The sequence below is a fragment of the Seriola dumerili genome, unplaced genomic scaffold (genome assembly GCF_002260705.1).
Source record: "Seriola dumerili isolate Sdu_G_001 unplaced genomic scaffold, Sdu_1.0 BDQW01000089.1, whole genome shotgun sequence".
NCBI lineage: Eukaryota > Metazoa > Chordata > Actinopteri > Carangiformes > Carangidae > Seriola > Seriola dumerili.
This window is the reverse complement of record NW_019174344.1, coordinates 1,058,003-1,079,455: the sequence shown is the minus strand read 5'-3', so window position 1 is coordinate 1,079,455 and position 21,453 is coordinate 1,058,003. Positions and strand designations below refer to the sequence as shown.

At 39.5% G+C, this 21,453-nt stretch overlaps 1 protein-coding gene across 1 annotated transcript in view; it reads right to left on the bottom strand.

Moving 5' to 3' along the window:
- Positions 1-21,453, bottom strand: part of LOC111222064 (guanine nucleotide-binding protein G(i) subunit alpha-2-like) — a 52,109-nt gene continuing 30,656 nt past the window's right edge. Inside the window, exons 2-9 of the mRNA XM_022745622.1 lie at positions 14,870-14,912; positions 10,881-11,022; positions 7,906-8,066; positions 4,377-4,505; positions 2,275-2,404; positions 1,932-2,085; positions 1,066-1,280; positions 1-928 (exon numbers count right to left, since the gene is read on the bottom strand). Of these exons, the coding sequence (XP_022601343.1) occupies positions 1,090-1,280; positions 1,932-2,085; positions 2,275-2,404; positions 4,377-4,505; positions 7,906-8,066; positions 10,881-11,022; positions 14,870-14,912 (950 nt within the window). The 3' untranslated portion in view covers positions 1-928; positions 1,066-1,089. The remainder of the gene's footprint in view (positions 929-1,065; positions 1,281-1,931; positions 2,086-2,274; positions 2,405-4,376; positions 4,506-7,905; positions 8,067-10,880; positions 11,023-14,869; positions 14,913-21,453) is intronic.

The window sequence follows — 21,453 nt, the reverse complement described above, 5'->3', positions numbered from 1 at the left end:
TGCAAGATTCAGGTGATCTCTACTTTTATTTAAATTAAATCATATAGGACTTTTAAAGCATTTTAATATTTACCAAAAACACTAACCTTTTTCTGAATTAGATTTTCGTCTCTCATTAATAATCACTATATATTCATAGGTGCTAGGCAGAAGAACGGAAGAAAATATAGGCGCACAGTAGGTCAGACAGTACTGAAAGCATATCTAGGAATTGGTTGTAAACAGAAGTCAAGGCACAAACATACTGCAACAGACATGGTAAAGGTACTATAAAAAGTGATAGAATGTTAGGTACACACATACTTTAAATATCAGTTAGAATTTAATTTCTGCCTGCATGTGAAGCCATTTTTTTTCTTTTTTAACCTTTTAATATTTTTTTTTTTATTTTGTAGGAATGTTAGATAATTTGTGCAGATTACAGAGCTAATATTTGCCATGTTGAGTCATGCAGAACAATATGCGGTTTGGCTATGAATGACAAACTTATGTAAACATTATAAAAAAAAGCACTTTCCTTTATCAATCATATTTTCTGTCCATGCCTGTGCTTCATCTCTTAAAAAATAAGCTTCATGTGATTAAAAGTTTAATAATTTGCACATCAGAATCTCTAAAAGTAAAATGAATGCATTTATATAAAAAAGTTTTCCTTTGCCTCCTCTAGTAATTGAAAATAAACATGAAATAATGAACAAAAATACAAAATAAATGTTGATTTTTTTTTCGTGGTCATAGCCCAAAGAGTTAACAATACGAGCAACTGAATCAGCAATCATTGAAATTCTGCAGGGCTCGTTGAGTTTTCTGTCTCTTAGGTGTCTTTATAAAAAGCAGATCAAAGCAGAAATTGTGGTTGGCCAGTGCAGTCATTCATGATGTGTGTATATTCCCCCATCTTTATGGTCATCAGAACTGTTCAAGTAATCTAATGAAGCAAAAAAAAAAAAAGAAAAGAAAAAGAAAAAAAGAAAAAACATACATCAGTCATTTCATACGGACTCTATATTTTGTGACTTGTTAGAACTAAATCACGCTGTAGTCAATTTCTCTAAACAAACGCACCTTGACTCTTTCTCAGATGTGATTTTAGAAGAGGCCACAGTCCTTCAGGTTGTTCTTGATGATGACATCGGTGACAGCATCAAACACAAACTGCACGTTCTTGGTGTCGGTGGCGCAGGTGAAGTGGGTGTAGATTTCCTTGGTGTCCTTCTTCTTGTTCAGGTCCTCGAATTTGGTCTGGATGTAAGCCTGGGCCTCCTCGTACTTGTTAGGGCCTGAGGAAGAAAATGGGGTTTAAACAATCGGCTGAATGGGTGAGGCAGTTTCCTTTGTTTGTGATCCGTATTGACTTATTTCAGAATTTCATGGAATCAAGTTCCATTTTCTTCATAATGTTGGATTCATTCTGCATCATTTTGCCCAGGCCCAGTTTGAGCGTCTTGTATATTTGAGCCATGGAGATCACTGAATGAAGCATTATTTTCTCTGAACAAAATTACCCAGCAATGTTAGAAAAACCCAGGATTGTTTAACAACACCTGAAAAGCATTTTCAAAATCCTATGGATGAAAAAATATTCTGTTTGCTGCACACAAAAAAAAATTTCAAACCTGTAACACAAGCTTAGCTCTGGGACTTCAATATAATGCTAAAACAAGAGAGGCACAAAGTGGGACTAGACTCTGCCTGGTTTTATGATTTTGTTTGAGGAGGAAAGAAGTGCAACTTGCAGCCTGTTAATAGAATATTTTACTTGTTTTTCAAAAAATTATCTTGAGGTTTAATTTGAGATTTCTAAGACTAACCTTTGCATTTTTATCAATCAAGTTGCTGTGAAAATCTCATACAATACAAACATAAAACACTGAAGCTTTACAAATCAGACAACCCTGGCCAGGGTTTGTGTTGAGACGTTCATACTGTACCAGTGTACTCAGGGAAGCAGATGGTCAGAGGGCTGTGGGCGATCTTCTCCTCGAACAGATCCTTCTTGTTGAGGAAGAGGATGATGGACGTCTCTGTGAACCACTTGTTGTTGCAGATGGAGTCAAACAGCTTCATGCTCTCGTGCATCCGGTTCTGGGTGGGACGGGCACAAATGTGGAGATAAAGAGATTATTAGAGAGCACAACTAGGACACATAAAGGAAATGAGTTCACTGAAACCCCAACCTCCCTCCCCATTTTGAATTATCCTGGGAATGGGCTCTGTTGTGAAATGAATGTGAAGCTATTGTTTTCAAATCGAAGGAGTAGGAGCTTTACTCACCATCTCCTCGTCCTCAGCCAGGACCAGGTCGTAAGCGCTCATGGCTACACAGAAGATGATGGCCGTGACTCCCTCGAAGCAGTGGATCCACTTCTTCCTCTCTGACCGCTGGCCGCCAACATCAAACATCCTGCACAGACACACACAGTGTAAACATGCTGTTTTTATGAGAGCGGATGGGACTGTGCGCAGCTTTAAGGTCTTTTCTCCCTCTTTCCTGTGAATACTCATCTGCCTCTTCTTCTCTTCTGGGCGGGGTGTGCGCTGCACAGGCCTTGTCATTTTCTTTAGCATTTGTTAGCGTTTTAGTACAGTGCAGTTGCTGTGGTAACAGACGGCCTTAAGACAGGTGGAGGTGTGGCAGCAATAGGTTTTTCACTCAGATCCTATATGTCTTATTCATAAAGATGGAGTTTACCTAGATGGATGAGAGGATGCTCGTATGGTCAGAGCCAGATTGAACATTTTCGTCAACTAACATTGTGGAGAAGCGTTTCAGCTGGCAGATAAAGGTGGAGTAAAACCATCTGTAGCTTCTCAGAGTGACACTTTTTTCACGACACTTCATTCTTCCTACTGAGCAGTTTTCACTTTGCAGAATTTTGTTCATTACAGACGAACCTTGGCTCTCACAGAGAGCCAGCTTTGGGCTGAGTAAGCAGAGCTCATTATAACAGTGACACACTTTAGACTGTTTACCTCATCTCCCACACTGCTTACATAAGCTCAATATGTCACAGCAGCACAGCTCTGAGGAGACTGCTGTAGGTAAACATATGCTGGTTGGATTTGGTTTATGTCTTCCACAAAGAAATAAAATATATCAAGACATAAATATGAGACTTAAATATTACACAGACACACAGCAGACACAGAAGCAGAGCCACACACACACCGCTTCATTTTGGCTGCTTTGATAATGTAGTTAGTGAAGTCTGGTCTGATTGATAGCATTTTTTGATATATATTTTTCACATTTTACAAACATTTTCCTCTGTTTTCAAAGCCTTGGTAGTGACTAATGTCTCCATCAGATATGTCTGCGTGTATGTGTGTGTGGCTGGAGCGATTTTATTTTAACAATGAAGAAATACCATTACCAGTAATACCATTACCAGTACCCATAAACACAATGAAAAAACATTTACATTGTAAAAACAAGCCAACTTCTAAGAAACATGACAGGAAACTGACATTCAAAGTAACCAACTAAAGGGGGTAATAATGACTTTGTATACCCTCATACATTCTTTTCCATTACTGATGTGTGTCATTCTGCTGTGATAACTATTCAGTTACAAAATAATACTACCCACACATATGCGTATTGTTTGTGAGATAACAAAAAAAAAAAAATAGTTTATGCGTTTTCACTCATGGAGTCCCTATTGAAAAATTATGGGTAGGATGATCTGTTTCAGGTAAAGACAGCTAATAAGGTCAGTTGCTGAAATGAAACAAATTTCACAATAACTCCATTAATCATAAAACAAACGGCTTCTTTTCTGTGAATTTTATTTTGACTTTCCAAAAGTAGGAAATTGTGCGCTGGCAAACAAATGCAGCAACTTAAATAAAAACATAAATGACTCATATGTGCACATTTTTCCACAAGAAGTGCATTTTTGATTGCATTCACATAAAGTTTAAAGTCTGATATCTTCTGAAATTACATTGATTCATAGAGAAAATCTTTGAAGACAAAATGCTTTTCTCTCTGATGCATTCATAAACATGCTCATTGTGTGAATCCTCACATGCAACATGTTAGAGTCAGAACAGTTCAAACAAAAATGTGCTGTGGAATTTCATGTGCTGAGCGTAATCAAGTAATTGCTGTCACCTGCTGAGCTGAGCCTGACCATGTCCTCATCCTCTCTGATCACTTTCTAGATGATGGTCTAAACAATTATAGCCCACTATGTGAAGCAGCTCCACTGCTTCTTTCTAATTCATATAAGTCTATCAGCAGAAGTGGTTGCTAATGCAGTGAAGGTGACCCACCTTGGCTATTACATATAGCAGATGCAGGTGAAATGAAATGTCAGCTGCACAAGTGTTTCACAAAATTGATTAAAAACTGTAATAAAGAGAAGTCTTACTTGAAGTGCAGGTCCTTGAAGGTGAAATGTGTCTCCACAATGCCTGTGGTCTTGACTCGAGTCCGCAGCACATCTTGCTGTGTGGGGATGTAATCTGGCTTGGCTATCCTCTCCAGGTCATTTAAGTAGCTGACAGGAAGACAAAAAAATATTGCATAAACATAAAATTAAGACTGCTGTCCTCTACACTCACAAAGGGAAAGGATCCCAAGCTGTTGTTGTTAGGACGAGGTGTGAGGGAGGGTTGTTTCAGGTTAAAAGTCTCATCTGTTCCTTCACACAGACATGACAAAAACAGAAGTGCCTCATGACGGCCCTGTAACAGCACTGGCAGCACTGTGTCGTCTCAACAGTCAGGTTCAAATTTATAATCACATTACATGAGTAGTCAGTGTGCTGTCATAGAACAAAACAAGACTGACTCTATGACAGTAAACACAGCCACCTGTCGTTAAAGATAACCTCCTCACCTTTTTAAACACTTAAACTCATTTTAAAACATTAAGGAGTCATGAATAATTACACAATGTAATGCAAGTTATTACTCAGTGTATGTGTTGTAAGATCAGGCAACATTTTCTGAAACTTTTTATCTACTGCCAGCTGCAACACGTAAAGCATGGCAAGGGACATCTGTAGTATTTAAACTTTCTTAGTGATCCTCCTAATAATCATAAAATTATGTTGTATGGTCAGTGATGTAAACACCGATTCCTGCTTTGCTGTTAGTTCAAATGCTAACACACAAAAGACAGTGAATTTAAATCAGCTTTAGGGACAGCAAACAATTCAGTTGTAAAATATTATTGTCAGATTGCTTCTATTTTACGATTTTCTACTAGATTAAAAAGTAGAAGGATAGCTTTGATATACTTTAATCAATTTCAGTTTGACAATACTGTGTCCATATTTTGTATTGGTTCAAATCTATATAGAAGATTAGAAGATGTGGTGTGTGTGTGTGTGTGTGTGTGTGTGTGTGTGTGTGTGTGTGTGTGTGTGTGTGTGTGTGTGTGTGTACGAGTATGCAAACAACACAGAATAAAGCAATCTTACTTACTGACTTTCGGGCCAGCATGCCTAATGCCAGATAAAAGCACTAAATACAAGGCCACAATCAACTGCTACGCATATAATATTACACAAAAGATACAAAAGGCTAGAGGGCAACCATATTTTCTGTCGATCTTTAAACATAATATTAAACTGCGTAAAAAGACTATGTTGTATAACAAAGCGTTGGTGCTGGATGAAATCCCGTACAAGCCACAGCCTGGGTGTAGACATTAGAGCCTTTGCACCAATACTTCATGCCACGTGTCACACAGAGAGGTTTAGGTTGCTTTTGTAGTCCACACATCAGATACTGTAATACTGCTTGATTTGGCCATTGGGTTTATAAGCCTTTGAGATTAACTGAATTTAGTCAGCTTACACTCTATCAAGAAAAGGTACTCAAGCGTAGTGCGACAGAGACTTGTCAGTTGCAAAATGATGGACATTTTAAGGGTAGAGAGAAACCACAGTAGACTTGTAGAGCCCAAAATGCAGCAAATATTGTTCTACCCACAACAATTACAGTGCAAGCTGAGACCGTTTCATTGTCATTCACGCAGACATGTGAAAAGGTTAGGCTTGTTTCCTCAAATAATGACAGATGGATCCATTATTTTCAGAGTGTACAGTACACGTCCCTTTCTAATAAACCTAGAGAGTGAGAAGAGAGAGATCTCTGTTAATGTGAGCTGTGCCTTCCCTCTCTCTTTATCTTTCCCTTCCCTTCTTTGGCTCTCAGCTTGTGCTCAGACATGGATTATGGTCTAGTAGCAGACTGATTTAGTCTCTCTTATAGAAACCAACTCACCCAGCGCTCTACAAAGCCTCCATGAAACACTGCAGGCCGTCTATTCTTCCAACTACTAAATGTGAATCCAGGTCCCCATGGCTTTAACAAGAGCAGTGAAGCACAGACGCAGAAGTTATGATTACACTGGCCAACACAAATAGAGAACAACATTGCTCCCCTTGGAGGTTAAATACCACCTTGACTGCAAGGCAATCATTTGTGAAACACTTAACACTCCCCTGACAGTTTACTGCACAATCTGGAGGTGTCATAGTATTGTCAAAGGCTAGCTTGGTGTATTAAACAGAAATTAGTGCGGTGAATTCCTGCTGCTGCTTGCAGGCAGCTGGTGGTGGACCAGGCTGAGGCCGTTTTCTCTGGATTTCCATTTCAGAGCAGCAGTGCATCCCTAAGGGTTAGAGTGATAACCACCTCTCACCTCTTCCCAGCAGCCTGTCACAATTACCTCTGGCTCTTGCTGCTATTATACTGGTGCATTACAACAATACGGTCAACAAATGGAGCACTCAGAGATGAGGGTCATTGAGGCAATTAAGACCTGCAGAGAGAGGCTGAGGTCGGCTCTGTTGCTGCAGATTAGCAGCACAACAGGTCTTAAAAGTAAAAGCCTCTGGTTAAACAAAACAGTAATGTCCTCTTTATTAATAACTGTGGCTGCTCTCTGTGGATTCTCAGTGGTTAATGTGATGATGCAGAGTAAATGTAGAAATGTGTTGACATATTAACAATGTGAAAAATAACAGGATGAACAGAATCCAGTACAGAGAAAACTGAGAGTAAAGTGTTGGTGAGACAGCAAGGATATTCTGGGGCTGGTTGTAGGTATATTAAAGCTAAACTTCAGCTCTAAACGCAGCTCAAGGGACACAATGGTTTTACAGTCCTTCCCCTCAAACTAATGTATAAACATAATCAAAAGAGAAATCAAATTACTCCTGTACTAGGAAAATTAACATTTACTGCAATTCAATCATATGATAATGATAATTTAGTTTTAATCAATCAATGCAATGGGTCAAATTGTGTTTGAACAATGCATTTGTTAAAATTGCTTGCTGAATGCGTACTGTCATTTAAAGCTGTGTAGGATTTTCCTAGTGAAAACGCATAATCTTTTCAGCTTTACTCATGAAGTAAAACTGCAATAAATACACCTTTCACTACCTGTGCTGGCTGGAAATGTTTTCCACAAACAAGAGAGTAGAAGTGCAGTGACACTACTCAGCTACAGTACATCTCCAGTTAGCAGGAAAAACGTGGCTCTCAATAATATTTTAGCATGCTACTGTTAGTGTTGGACTGATGCACGTGTTTATATATGTGTTTGGCTCCAAACTGACACTGTCAGTCCACTCAGAGCAATCACTTGTTGAGAAGCAATGAGTATCTTATCCAAAGTTATATCCCTATTTCATCGTCATTTTCCTCAAATACAACATTATCAGTGAGATTTGACAATGACTGCTGTCTTTATTTTCAATATTGACATCACATTGCACATCACGTTCATCTCGCAAAGGTGATGTGTCATGTAATTTGAAATTACTTCAAACTGAAAGTCCAGTAACTATGTTTTCAGAGCCCAACTATGTGCAGTTTTATGTTGAGACACATAGTCCACACCATAATCTTGATGTTAATTTGTGTTACTAAAGCACTCACTAGGCTGCAGAGTCGTTGAGCTGGTACTCTCGGGCCCGTGTGAAGCAGCTCTGGACGCCGCTGTCGGCCCACAGTCGTTGGATGACGTTGGACAGGTCCTCTGGCAGGATGCCCTGCTCCTCTGCTGCTGCTGACAGAGCAAACAGTTGGCGGGCATCATCCTGACAAGTAAAGAAACACACAGACACAGACACAGACACAGACACAGACACACACAGACACACAGACACACACACACACATACCCCCATACACAGAGTTAGACAGAGTATGTCTCTTAAAAAAAAAGAAATATTTCTTCACTAGGAAAAGCTGATGAGCACTGCAGGGCTTTATTTAGAATACAACTTTTAGAAAATTTCCACAGGGCCGATATTGTACTTGCTTCTGACAGTGCCCACTGACAGGTGCCCTGAATGCATGTGTAAAATACTGAGAATTCACAATTGTGGCAAAAGAACTGAAAAATGACATACTTTGTTGATTGTGATTTAAATTTAATTTTTTTTTTTTGAGATGTGACCAGCAGTGACAAAGAAAAAACAGAACAGAGATTCATGGGGCTGATAATATTCTGGATTAACTTGCTTTGCCAACATGAATCATGTCAGTCATGTTTGGTAAGTGGTTGTCAGCACACTGCCTCGCCAACATATTGTAGCCGGTATCCTGTGTGTGCATGTGGTAACTGGTGCTTTTAAAAACCATCTAGACCTACTTGACAAAGGAACTGCAGATAAGAATGACAACAACTGGAAAACTGATGGTTCCATGATTAAAAGAAAATACAGCATTTTCTTTCCATGTTATGTGGTCAGATGTTTCTGCAGCCCTACACAATTCATACAAGTCTGATTTGACACATATTAGAGCCAACTGTAAGGAGATATGCTCTCTTGACCAATTAGATTGTACAAGAGAGAGGTGAAGAAACAGAAGTAAATCAAAGTGTGAGAAATGTTACTTTAGTGTTAATTTAAGCTCACAGATGACTGTTGATGGAGCAAACATGGTGTGGTCAAGTTATGAGAAAGTTTCTTTAACGACAAGGACTGCCCTCTTATTCTATCCATTTCAAGATGACTGTTACACACATACCTGTACATACACACAACTTAACCTAAACAAAGCTAGAGTTGCAGCTATATGCACTAGCAGCATGAAAAGGGAATCCTACATAGATAATGTCACCTTCATTGCACAACTCTGACACTGGACAAGGGATGTTAACCATTGAGAGCAGACTTCCGTGTATAAGTTAACCATTGTTCTACCCTCCAATCCATCTCAGCTGTAAGTGAAATCAGTTGATAATGAAGAAATTAGTGCAACATGACACATCTAAACAAGTGCAAAGCGCCTTACAAACAATGAAAGCAGATTGTTTCTTATGTACAAATGAAGAGAGCATACAAACCAGCTCAGCCACACATCGACTTAGGGGCATTGCTGAATATTGACTGCTTCCCTTCTGGCTGTGAGACAAATATTGCCTTTTTAATTGAATTTTGTCAAATATTCCAGGATATGCAACACTCTCTGTAGGCCACTGCAGTGGGGGAAGGTGTGTCTCAAATAAACTAATTCATGAAACACTGCAATCTGTCCAACAGAACCTGTCATGCAGAGCTAGCTACCTTTGCTGAGCCAAACCTGACATACACCAGGCAGTTTAAGAGCTCTTTCCACATAAAACCATGTTTATACAACTCCTGTGGAATGCAGGTCACCTGGGAGACTGAAATTTGTAAAAACGACAAGTATCAAAAATGTGAAGAAACTGCAAAGTAGGGAATATTTTTCAAAAAAATCAGAATTTCATTGTCAACATTGTGGAGCACATGTTTTATCACGTCACTTCACATGACAATGTTTTATTACTTATTGCAATTGAGCAAATTTGAGAGTGTGAGGATCAGGTAGGTCAGATTTCCCTATGTAGCATTTACACACTCGTAGAAACACGGAGGTGAGTTAATAGCGAAGAAATATAAGGTGAGCAGAAATGCAGTATGTGGCTTTATGCTGAATTGTTGGATTGTGTAAAAGGCATACCAACACAGCTGTCTCCTCCTCTGCATTTTATTAAGTCAAATCTTCTCAAATTTACTTTGGTATGGATGCTGACAAGACTCCTCCAACATCTATTAACTAAGGATGCTTATTTAGAAATCATCTTTCAGATGATCTGTGAGAATAGAATATATGAATCACATCTGAAAGATGATGGGTCCGTGGTCAAAAGGAGTGAATTTCTCTTCTCATGAGTAATGCAGAGTTTTTGTATCTGTGATCTCATTATCTCCCTGGGTGGTGCCTTGACGAAAGACAGCTCTTTACAGTTTTTTGTTCTTTACAAACACACACGCAGGGACAAAAATACGCGACGCTGCAGGAGACCATCTTAAGCATCTGCTACCCAGAGTTGAAGTAGAATCTGTCACACTGCACCCGAGAGAAATTCATGAGCTGCATAAGCTCTGCTGCCTCAAATCGTCACAGCTAGATATGGGTGGTTGGGGTGGACGCAGAGTGGAGGCTCGGTGGTGATTAGTAGAGATGATATCACTCAGCCGCATGCAGCTATATTACACTAACCTTTAATGGGTTTCCTGAAGGTGACTACCTTTAACAGCTTTCTATTCCGAAATGACAGCTTAGTTTCAAATTGCTTGAGGACAATATGAATCATACTCAAGCTCTTCAAACTGCATCTGTATTTAAAAGTATCTGCAGTTACGTTAGGCTAATATACTGCTCATATATCCACACGTAGAGCACTGTAAAACATAAAAACAGGTATACTTAGCATGGGCGGAGATGCTCTCTAGCTGGCTTGTCTTTTAAGTTTTGCAGTGGCTGATGTAAACAGTCACACAATCTTCTAAAACATTTATTTTTTTCCCTAAATGTAGTTTTTGCAGAGGTAAACGGTTTTGAATTACAGGGTTAATTTAATTACTGTCAGAGACCTACCGCTCTAGCAGTTTCCTCATAGTCAATCTTGAGGTTGGCCATGGCTTTGATGATGGCCATAATGGACTGGATTGTGTTGCTGTAGACAACTGCTCTGTACTGTTTACACTCATCTTCTGAGTATCCATCCTCATGGATAATCCTGAAAGCAGAACAGAGGGAGAGAAGGTGTTAAAAAAAAACAAAAACAAAATGATGCATAGTCTGTGCTGAAATCTCAACTTGACAATAAAACATAATAGTCACTTCTGACAGAGAACCTACGACTTACAGAATATGTGTCTTGTGTATCTAGTCAAATAATTTCTCTGGTTGTGAAAACTGTCCATCTGTGATCACAAATCAGAACACTGCTGGGTTGAGGTGCTGGGAAAATTCAGGCGTTTTTGTATCTCTCAGCTAGAGGACACTAAAACAAATATTTACTTGCTTTTGGAGCAGTGGAGAGAGAAACGAAGAGAAAGAGGCATGTGGTTGAAAAACCATGGGGCTGAGACAGAAGCTGCTGGACTGAAAACCAAACAGAACCACCTCCCCTGGCCTCTTCACAACCCAGAGACCAGAGTCACACAGCCAGGATGCTCATTGGTAGTGTGATGTGCTGAATAGGACCTTATTAAAATGCAAGTGAGCCCACTGTGAAACACAGTGAGGCCCAGCCAAAAGGACCAAAAACCCACACTCTCACCCCCTCATACAAACTATACTTTGAATATTTTAATAAAATAATTTCTGGTTGACCGGATTGTGACTTTTGCAAACTTTGTTTTAGAAAGTTCTAATCAGATTTGATCTAAACCTAACATTAGGCTGGCACATGTGGAAAAGGTAGAGCGGGACACCATGAGCCACCTAGCTCTTTGCATAACATGACCAGAAATTTGAGGGACTACTCAACAGTAGTACAGTTTTGCATAAAAATAAACTTTGTGTTGGTGAAGACAGTGAAGAACCAAAGAATCCAAAGGGAAGAATTTTGCTTCTAGACTTCACCATCTACACCTTTTTGAGCTCTAATAACAAGAAAAAGGCAAAGAGCTTTTTATATGGCAAGATTAATGTTTGATCACATTTTACTGAAGTCTATAGTAGTAGTACTGAGTAGTTAAACAACTGAACTGAAAACTTGGTGATGGTAGTTATATCAGAATCAGAAAAACTTTAATGATCCCTGCAGAGAAATTGTTTTGTTACAATTGCTGAATGAGTAAGTAAAGTAAAAACTATTATTAAACTACAATAAAGCAGTGATAATAAATACACAGTAAGCGAAGAGAAAAATATGCAAGTGCAAATGCGCATAAAGTAAAAACTAATGTGTGTGTGAGGTACAAACACAGAGTGGACATATTTTATTATATGAAATTTGTGAGCTGCTTCCTTCTCATTTAAATATTTTATTACTGCTATGCTAAAAATAACTTGTAAGTCTAGTGTCAACGAGGAGAAATTTTCAATACAAGTCTAAAACTGGATTAAACTGAAATCCCATCATTAATGCTGTCATATCCTGTGGCTGTCACAGGACAGGACTGTCATCCTCCTTTTTTGTCAAAACCTATTAGTCTAGTGTCAATGAGAATTTTTTCAAAAGAACTTCAAAACTAGATTAGTTTTGTGTGACACTCACACACTTTTGTATTGTTATACATGAGTCAGAATTATGAATAGGAAAATCTCTCACACAGTATATGAAATCTATTATTTGTCCATTTTACAAAAGAAGAAGAGGGGGTTACATTCAAGGTCCATTACAGCAAGTTACGTTTGTTGTCTAGTTTTAAGGATTTTAAAGTAGCTCAAACTATTCACTCCTTCTCCCATAAGAGCAAAGACACTGGTGTTGTGTTTTTTATGAACAGGTTGAATGGTTTGTTCATAATTGACATGTCATAGTGAGAAAACTACAGGCGTCAGTAACGGCTGTAGTCCGTTAAGATTAACCAGATCCAGCGCTCTGTAATGTCCTCTAAGGCAAGTCAAAATGTCTTTAGGCAAATTTATGAGTCTGTATGGTAATGATATATCAACAGCAAAAGCATCAAACATATAAGTACTCACTGATGTGCACATGAGTGAATTGCAGAGAACTGCATCTGAGTAATGTGTGAAATTGCAGTGAGTGCAGCAACACTGAAGGATACAAGAAACCTAATAACGTTCATATTTATTCTTCTATTCATGCTGTGGAAATGCACATTTAGCACCAACTTCTGAATCCTTGTTTTAAAAGACAAGTAGGGAGTGTCTAAGAGAGACTGGCAGGAGCGAAATTACACAGCCCGGAAATCAGCAGTTTCATTTATGCTTCAGTGCACAGTAATCAAAGCCCAGGCTATACAGAACACAACGGAAACAAGTGATTGTACTCCTCTTTCTTTCATGTTTTTTATCATATCTTTTGTGACTGTTTGTAAAACGACTCATTAGAAAATATTGCAACCTCACCAGTTGTCATTGACAATGCCAGCTCACGCACAAGTAAGCCACTTTTTAATCTAAGGCATATAGTCAAAATCTAGTGATGGGTGTAGGAAAAGTTCATGCTGTTGTTTCAGTGTAGAACGGCATTGTCAAGGATCTTCTGTACAGTCTGACTAAAATAATATTGGTCCTATGCTTTGTTATTAGATTCAGCACAGCAGTAATGGTGGGTTGTCTTTACCAGGATAATTCTGAATTGCATAAATGTAAAAACAAGTCTGGAGGCATTTTCACAGAATTATCTATAGCCAAGGTACCAAGATGGACCCTGGTACCTGTTGAGAGTGCTGCTCCTTCATAAGGCTGATGATAAATGTTCATGGTACATGAGGCTTTTTACAGCCAGTTGGTTCTGAGGCAAGGAGTGCCAACCTCACCATTCATTAGTCACCATATCAGCTTGATAGAAGTTTGCAATTATCAGATGAGGAACATCCCTGTGTACAATATAAGCTTCAGTGTAGAGGAAGGTGTGCGTGTGTGCGTGTGTGTGTCTGAAAGAACAGAAAAGGATATTTTATGATAGAAACTACATGGGAGGATCACATTTAGAAGACATACCTGCTTTACTAGAATTTGAATAAAAAATAACCATATTTTAAAAATGAAATTACTTTTCACTCTTGAAGTGTGGAAAAACTGACTATTTTCAGAGTTTCTGGCTGATCTAACTGATGAACTGATATAGAGCTGAGATAAACTCCACTTAGCTAACGCGTTATATACTAATAAGTAAAAACTTTATATATAATAAGAGGACCAATGTACCTGCATTTGACAACTTTGCTTAGGTAAAAAACATTTTAACATTCTTCTCCATTAGAACTTGGAACCTAATGCACGAAATCAAGTACTAGTTTCCCATCTAAATTTAGTGTTTATTTTGAACAAAAAAATCAGAACCAAAATTGTTTCCATCCAATATTAGAATTTGGGCACATCAGGGTGCCATTAAACCAAGGTTGTGCATCGCAATGATGCAACATGTAGGAAACACGCTATTTATGTTTCATGTCTGTTTCACATATTAATTTGAGAAGGGTTAAGTCTCCTCAATGCTCCATACAGATATGATTATTTTTTATCTGTTCAGCGCAGCTGAAGCTTCAGTGAACATTGAAGTTGACGATTCATTCAGTCATTTCACTAAAACTTCATCCTCACTGCATTTTGTCACATTTGTTTTATTGACAAATCAACTTTTCCAACTCAGGCAAGTGTAAACTCCTTATATCTTAAGAAAGGACCAGAGCTAAGATTCAAACCCAGGAAAGATGTTTTGTTGCTGGGTAACATCTGTGCTACACATTTGCTTTAATATCCACAAATTATTGTGCTGCTATAATTCTTCCATTTATGTTTATGCAGTACATACTGATCCTCAAATAAATGTTGAAACACCATCTATGTTTAAATTTCCTTGAACATTTACTAGTGATGTTAAAAAATATATTATTTCGTCAGACATGTTGGGAGGAAAAGCAAAACAATTAGCAGTCACTCACTTCATCTGCTTCACAATGGTGCTCTTTCCCGACTCTCCAGCACCTGCAGAGAGAACAAAAACAGGCAGAGGTTAAAAATATGCTCCTGTTAGCTGAGAAATGTAAACATGCAGCCAGCGTGGCCGCCTCACATCTGGACCCTTGTCTTACTCCCCTCCTTTTTACCTTGCAGCCTTGGCAATAGCTCTGCAACAGATCTCATCTCTCAATTTCATTCTGGACCAGTCTACTGATCTCTCTCACTTTATATCTGCAGGGATTCTGCCTCTTTAGCTCGAGCCAGTTCTATCTGTAGTCTGAATTCAAATGGTAATAAAGCGATGTCTTAATTTCCCAGTGGAAACATCCCAGACACTCTCAACCTCTGAAGGAACAAAAACCACCTGTCATCTTATTCCCCTCTTTTTATTTCAAGACAAGTCACTTTATGATGGTTAGCATTTTAATGGAAACGTCTCACACTGACAGGATATGGGCTTTTCTTATCCAGTGCTATGTTTATTCTAACTGCCTGAGGCGACCAGAAAGAGCTCATCTGCCACAAGGAATCTAACACTACACACACACAGAGACACACACACCCAGGGGTGCCTGTCAGTGCACTCTCCATTCGAACTCGCCCAGGGTGAAGTCTTTCTGGGATGACCCTTAAAATACACTACTACACAGCATGCTGCACGCACATGCACAGTGTAGCCCCTGGGTAGGAATGGGCCAAGATAGTTTCCACAGACAGCTGTCAGCCCCTACTCCTCCATGGTGTATGAGCTCAGACTGGCTAATCGAGCAGAACTTGAAATAAAGACTGTTTTAACAGACATCCAACAGATTTTGACAGCCTGAAGGTGTCATTAGGTGTGTACAAAGGCTGAATATATGGTCAAAAATATAATAAAACCAGTGTGACTGGACACCAGGGTGAAAATGAAAATGGGACAATCTAAGATACAGGTTGATTCAATGGAAATGGGCAGTGTGCACTCCATATTAATGTAGTTATTATGATTGAATGTAGATAGAATACTTGAATTAATCATATGTGCCACCCAAGCATTATTCTACTTGAGCTGTTTTTCACTACTATATTGGCTCAAAGCCAAAATGCCATCAAAACAGTCTTCTTTTAAACCTCCACACTCTGAGTCTGTATAATTATTTTAACTACCTCTTATGTTTAAGTACTATTAAGTAAATCAATAATTTATCATAAGGGCCAAGGTAGCAGGCCGTGTCAACCCCCCCCCCCCCACACACACACACACACACACCTGAAAGTAGTAAACATGCCCTTTGGAGTTTGTCCACTGAACCTGAAGCTGCTAACAGTTAGAAAAGAGCGGTGAGGTTTGGCACATACCTTGGTGCTATTGCCGCTTTGATTAACAAATAGGTAGCAGGTCTTTTTACTGTACAATACAAATACACTTTAGCTCCTGACAGACTCTGTGTACTCTCAGCTTTCAAGCATGTGCATGTGGAATCTGCCTGAACCAAAAGCAGACTGTTCCCCTTCACACAACAGTAAATTCAATGTGACCAAACAAAATTAACTCAACTCACAGTAACTTGGAGGTTAAACTTGGGTTTTATGTACACCTCAATGTGAACAATGCACTGCTGCTGCAGTTATCCTGAGTATTAGCGCTTCAGCAACCACAATGTAAATACACATAGGAAGTCCTGCACTGCGCTATTTCACTTTAATATTTCATACTTGCCAGCTGGCAATAAAAGGCTGCCAACAACTGTACAAGCACATGTACTTTAATAAAGATGTTTGCAGAATCCCTACAGGACTGGACGTTCTTTGTTTCTGCTAACAAAACCTTAACTGAATGAAACACACACAGACATTTAGTATGACAGCTGGGACTGCTGAGGGATCATAGAGGATTCTTTTGTCATGGTCACTGATGTAATACAAGCGACAATCAGTCTCAAGATTGGGGCAATAAGCATAAGTTGCTGGTGGTTCTGTGGGGAAAAGCTGTGGCAGGAACTCCGGGCCTAATGACAGTCAGACTGATACCACTGATCCTGTCGCTATTACACAACACACTTTGTCTGATCTGTGATCTAATACTGCATTATCGGCATATCTCCCTTTGGACCATGGAGGCTCAGGACTGCAGCTGCAGGAACAGACACACACACTGACCATTTTCACATGCCCTATTGATACTAGTATTTTCCAAAGATTGTTTGGAAAAAATTTTGTATGACTCAGCACTGAACAAGCAGAGCTTGCCTCTACAGTAAATTCTAACTGTTGGCCTTGGTGACTGAATAGACTATAGTCACCATCAGATCTCACACTATCCCTAAGTAGAACAAACCAATCGACAGACTTAGCTTCTTTGCTTTGTTTTTATGTGTTTCTGAAGAATAAACTGAAGATATAGTAAAAGACACGCTACTGCATTTAACTAAACTATTTGACAAACACACTGTGGGATCTGACTGCTTGTACAGAGCAGGAGATGACAAAAAGCTGTGTTTGTAGGAAAATAAATACTGTCCACTGCCTAGCAACTGGGCAACGTGTTAGACAGTTGTGGTCATCTTTGACTCATGGTAGAAAATTAGGAGAAAAAATGGGCAGAGGTGGAAAAGAGAGGCCAATTCTGTCTAAGTCTGTATGTCGCTCACAATTACCTTACTCTCACGTAAAACAAGTAGAAAAAGAACGAAACGAGGAAGAATGTCAGTGTGTGTGCATGCTTACATATCATCTTTCTGCATGCTTGTTGTGGGAGAAGGCAGTATTAGCATGAAGATATGTGGCACTAGGGAAAAGCAGCAGGGAATTTGTAAATCTCTCAGCAAGACTCAGGAAATTGCCTGATTACCGATGGGTTACAATGTGACTGGCAGACAGCGAGGGAGATGGGTGCCAGGGGGAACCAGTGCAAGGATTAACTGGGATCCAGCTGCAGCAGGACAGAGTCGGGCGCCTGACCCATGATGGATAGACTGTATTCACAGGTGGTGAGTGTCATTATCAGTGACACAATCAGGTCAGTTGACAGTTACATTGAGTGAGTTAAGGTCTCCTTTTTTGGTTGCATTCCCTCTGCATATTTCAACAGCACATACAAACGGAAACATGAACAGCTTTAATCAAGTCCTAGATGGCCACAGACTAAAGCAACCCTCCGCTAATTGCAAAAAAGGAAAGAATACATTGGTCCCTTTGGGTTCAGGTAGGATATCAAAAACAAAGTGTGTTGTTGTCCTGGTGTGCCTGTCGGTTTCATTAATTTAATTGTTAGAGAGCTCATAAAGGAAATTACTCTTGTTGTATTTATAGACAACATAGGACCTATTGATTCTGTGCTCGGTACTTCATTTGGACTCATATGAGTACGCCTGTAATTGGGTATCTATCCTTCTTTGGGGATGAGCAGATAGCTGCTTAGGGGCACCTGGGCATGAAAAACAATTATCATTATTATGCCAAGGGAATCTGTCTGTTCCCACTGTGCAAACAGGTGGTTTTAGGGGTCAGGTACAATTATCTGTCATTGGTGTGAAGCTACAAGCTGAGAAAACTATAAATCCAGCAGTAAACCACATGTGTGAACATTACAGCCATGGACAACAGCTTGTCTTTCAATGCCACATTGCTTGCTGAACTCTAGCTTGCTTACACAGACAAATGACCCACTTGAGTCTTCTACATTGTATCAGCAGCCTTTGAGCTACCTGAAACTGAATTTGTCTTGGTAGGTAAAAGTGATAAAATGGCACACTGCACTACCTGTCATTGTCCAAAGTGGAGGAATTTCTGAGGTGGCACAGTTTTTTCTCTGTGCTTTATCAGACATAGATGACCTTGGTGATTGGTCTTTAGGTGTAATATGGTCTAGACTGGGCAGTAGCTACCAGTACTACGAAGCTTTCTTGTCAATCTTGGGATCACAAAATTGAAACAAAACCCAACAGAACATCTGCTGATGGCTGGTTCAACAAGCCTGGAGAACAGGACCATCAATTTCAATAAGCACTCATTTTCTTTTTAACTGTGAAAACATACGTCCTAATAAGGAATTTCAGTTTTCTTTTACAGAAATAGTATCTGAGAGAAGAACTGACAGAGCTTTATCTACTCTCACATTTGACCAATGATGAAATCCAATGAGAGGAAGAAGTGTGCCAGCCAGCTCGTCTGTGAGAATTCCTGGCATGCTCGCTCCGTCTCTAGAGTTTGGTTATTCAGTGAAGCATGATGAAAATGACAAGTCCAGACATAAAAGGAAGAAAGTATAAAGGGTACTTCCCACTGCTCTGTGTCAAGACTGAGGATCAACAGCTTAAAACAATCATCATATTTCTTCATCTCCTTGCAGTGGCCACATATTGCATCAGCACCTTGCAACCACATCGTCATCAAATTTAAAATGTAACTGATTCAAATGCCGACCTCCAATGGCATTAAGGTTTTCACTGTGTGTGTGAATAAATGTGCATGTGTTTAGAGCAAGTGTGACCCATCCTGGTGGGACTGGGAGCAGGGCACAAAGGCGGCAGTGTGGGCCCCTGCTAGCTGAGAACACAGGCCTGCTGTTGATGTTTAGGCAAGATCCATTCCAATCAGTGCTGCAGCTCACAGAAGTTACTCACACTGCTCCGCCTCCTTTCAGTCAGTGTGACAACTGCCTTCGCCACCCACAGCAAATCGCTTTAGGGCCACTAGTGAGAGAAAATGCTTGACGGGACATGACTGAAGAAGTTAAATTTCACTGCTGATGAGAGAACATTTGTTGAACTGTGAAATGAGTTCAGACAATAAGCACTTAGAACCAAACAATATTGACAGGCCTCTCTGTGCTGATGAGCCTGACTAACTCAGTTTCACAGCATTAGCCCAATGATTATGTTATGAAAGGAGACCCCTGGAGGAAATTCATCTACAGTGATCTCAGAGGAAACTTTGAGGATGCTTTTAGGCAATATAACAATATCAAAGCGTGTACCTGACTGGAATTTTCATTAATGGGGAAGAAGCATTGAGAAAGACAAAATACATTTTGGTGTGAATTACAAAGACACTGATGACACTTAAAGGTTAAATGTAAATATAATTGAAATAAGCATTTACAGACACAATCTGGATAGAAGCTACATGTCCCATTTAGATTTTTTCTTTCCCATTTAGGCTTTTTCTCCCTTCCTAGCTGACACCAAAAGCTCAGTAACAGCTTAGCCTAATGAGAGTCACAATGGTTCTTAAACAGAGTGTGGGCATAATAACCCAAAGACCAATACAAGACAATATAATCCATTTTAACATTTTAAAGTCTCACAAAGGCATTTTTTCTTGCAAAACTATTGTCCTGCATTGCACTAACTGCCTACTGTAGGTGGTCATGATATTGTGTACACATTCTGTAGGAGTGGGCTGTTTGATACTACTCCCTCAGTATGTTCATGAACTCCTCTTTTAAACAGGCTTTTACAAGCTGCTCACAATATCCAACATAGACTGCCTTTGAGTAATTACTGTGGTGCTGTGTTGTAATTGTGGTAGCCATTTGTATTGAGCTCTTAGGCATGCAGGCAATTTATTGAAAAATTAATAAAGCACTGACTGTGATGTGTGAAAAATGAATGTAACATGCTTTAATGAGACAGTTATTCGAGTGATTCTTACGCTGCCCCTGAGAAAGTTACAAAGAGAAAGTTGAATGAAACATAGCAAAGAGCACAAGAATATTTTTTTTTAATGCTCAGCCGTCTACTAAATCTATAATGGGATGGCCTCCTGGTCCTTCCTGTCCCCACTTTAGAGCAGATCTGTTAAATAAATCAATGTCTGACGCCTTGGTTACCCATGAATATCAAGTATGCACAGGCTAACTCTGAAGACAGTAGAGGCAAACACTGCATGTCATGAGGTTTCAAATCAATATCCACTTAGAGAAACTGAGACTTAATGCCATTTAGTCAACTTTAATGTGATTTTTCCTGCTTCCTTAGAGTGCTGGTAAATATTGGTTGCAGTGCACGCAAAGCTCGTCCCAATGTTAGACATCGCTTCTCACCCGCTTGAGACTTCTCACAGTCTCTTTTCTCACCCTCAGCAGCTTGAGACTCAAGCAAATAACACAATGAATTCTCACAACCTCTCCGCTAATATAGAGGGGAAAAGTGATGAGGCAGCTTGTGTCAATGCAAAGATGAGTAACTAAAGTGATAATGGAAGCCATGGGAATTGAAGGAAACAAAAGGTAGAGAAGATGGGGACAGGGTTAGAGGGGAAAAAAACAACAATCAATGTGCTGAGCTGGCAACTCTAGCTGTAGCAGGATCCAGTGAGACAAGACAGCCTCACTATGCTGAACTTTCTGACACACTATCTCTTACGCAACAAAATGGCCTTTATCACTTCTCCATCTCCCCATGGCTTAACTCTCTCTTTATTCTAAAAATCTAAGTAATTTCGGCTTTCATCATTTCTCAAAGTCTTTCTCCAACTGCCTTTGGCCGCCTACACACCAACCGTGAGTGGCCCGATGCCGCCTGTTCTTCTCAGCTACATGTCGAGAAATGTGCCAATCCAGACTCAAGACCAGAGGCCCTCT